The following is a 1,140-nucleotide window of genomic DNA, read 5'->3' as shown; positions in this document are numbered from 1 at the left end:
CAAACATTTAGTTAGACTTTTACTATTAGAGTTATTCCTCCAAAGCCGGCGCTCACCACAAAGAGCGATGTCAGACAGCGGTGATGGACGGGCCAACAAACACCGAAAGGCTCAACCAGGTACCCTAGATGAACTGAACCGGCACGTGCAACAATTAGGCAAGAAAACGAATACGAACTGTACGTTTTCTTCATATGGGATAACAATCTCACTTGCAAGGGTCGCGGACAGCATCCCCGGGATTGAGAGGCAGCTAGGCGTCACATTCTCTACTCAGGATGTCTCAGACATGCGTGTGAGTTATCAATAAAGTTAACCCCTAGTATGTTGTGGTGGAATGGTCGCTTTACCCTGCTGGTGCTCGTACGATTTCGTGTCGTCAGATCCGGTGTCCCCCTTGCGTGCACCGGAGCTGCCCGGTCGGATGTAGGACTGGCTGTGGTTGGAAACATGCTGGCTCCGGTATGCCAAAGATCCTGTGGATGTCACGAGGATGTTACCCTTATGATGATACACCAAGCATGTACCAGTTCCCAATTGGCAACCCCCATGATCACCCCCCCCTGTTCATCCGTGACACACCTTTCGAAGTATTGAACCCAGATAGGCTGGTAAAGACACTCTGCGCGAGCTGCCCTCCGAGGTAGGTCTTAGTGGCGCCTCTGGCGTCCGCAGAGAAGAAATATGCAAGGAATGGCATTCGGGTAGCCCGTGGGCCCCCCGTGTAGTCTTCCATGTTACTTGCATATCGTGTCCAGTGCCGCGCTGGCTGTGTTTCGAGTCACAGGCTTTGCTGACCTTGCCCTTGCTTTCTGAAATAAGCACCTCAAAATCCTGCTGGCCCCCAAACAGACACTGCGATACTAACTGCCTAGTGAACCCCAACAACCGGGTATCCCAGTCGGGAGCACCCTGAAGGTGCTGAGATATGTAGACACTGACTTTCTTGGAATCCTTGTCTAGTAGAAAGGCTAACACGATGGTCTCTGGTCCTACTGCGTCTGGCAGCCGCCTTAGCAGTGAGTAGTCTTAGGGTTCCACAAGCTGGCGTGTTGATATCTGACTTAACGCACTTGCACACTTCGACTAAGTGACAAAGAGGTAGCGAGTTATGTGAGCAAATATGAAAGTGGCGATGTT

At 51.3% G+C, this 1,140-nt stretch overlaps 1 protein-coding gene across 1 annotated transcript; it reads right to left on the bottom strand.

Moving 5' to 3' along the window:
- Positions 1-312: 312 nt before the first annotated feature.
- On the bottom strand, positions 313-736 carry VOLCADRAFT_100953 (uncharacterized protein; the record flags this gene model as incomplete). Its single annotated transcript, XM_002959437.1, has 2 exons — positions 313-476; positions 583-736. The coding sequence occupies 2 exons, from the start codon at positions 734-736 to the stop codon at positions 313-315; spliced, it is 318 nt and encodes a 105-aa protein (XP_002959483.1).
- Positions 737-1,140: the final 404 nt, after the last annotated feature.

This window comes from Volvox carteri, assembly GCF_000143455.1.
Source record: "Volvox carteri f. nagariensis unplaced genomic scaffold VOLCAscaffold_247, whole genome shotgun sequence".
In the NCBI taxonomy this organism is placed as follows: Eukaryota; Viridiplantae; Chlorophyta; class Chlorophyceae; order Chlamydomonadales; family Volvocaceae; genus Volvox; species Volvox carteri.
This window is presented reverse-complemented; position numbering and strand designations above follow the sequence as displayed.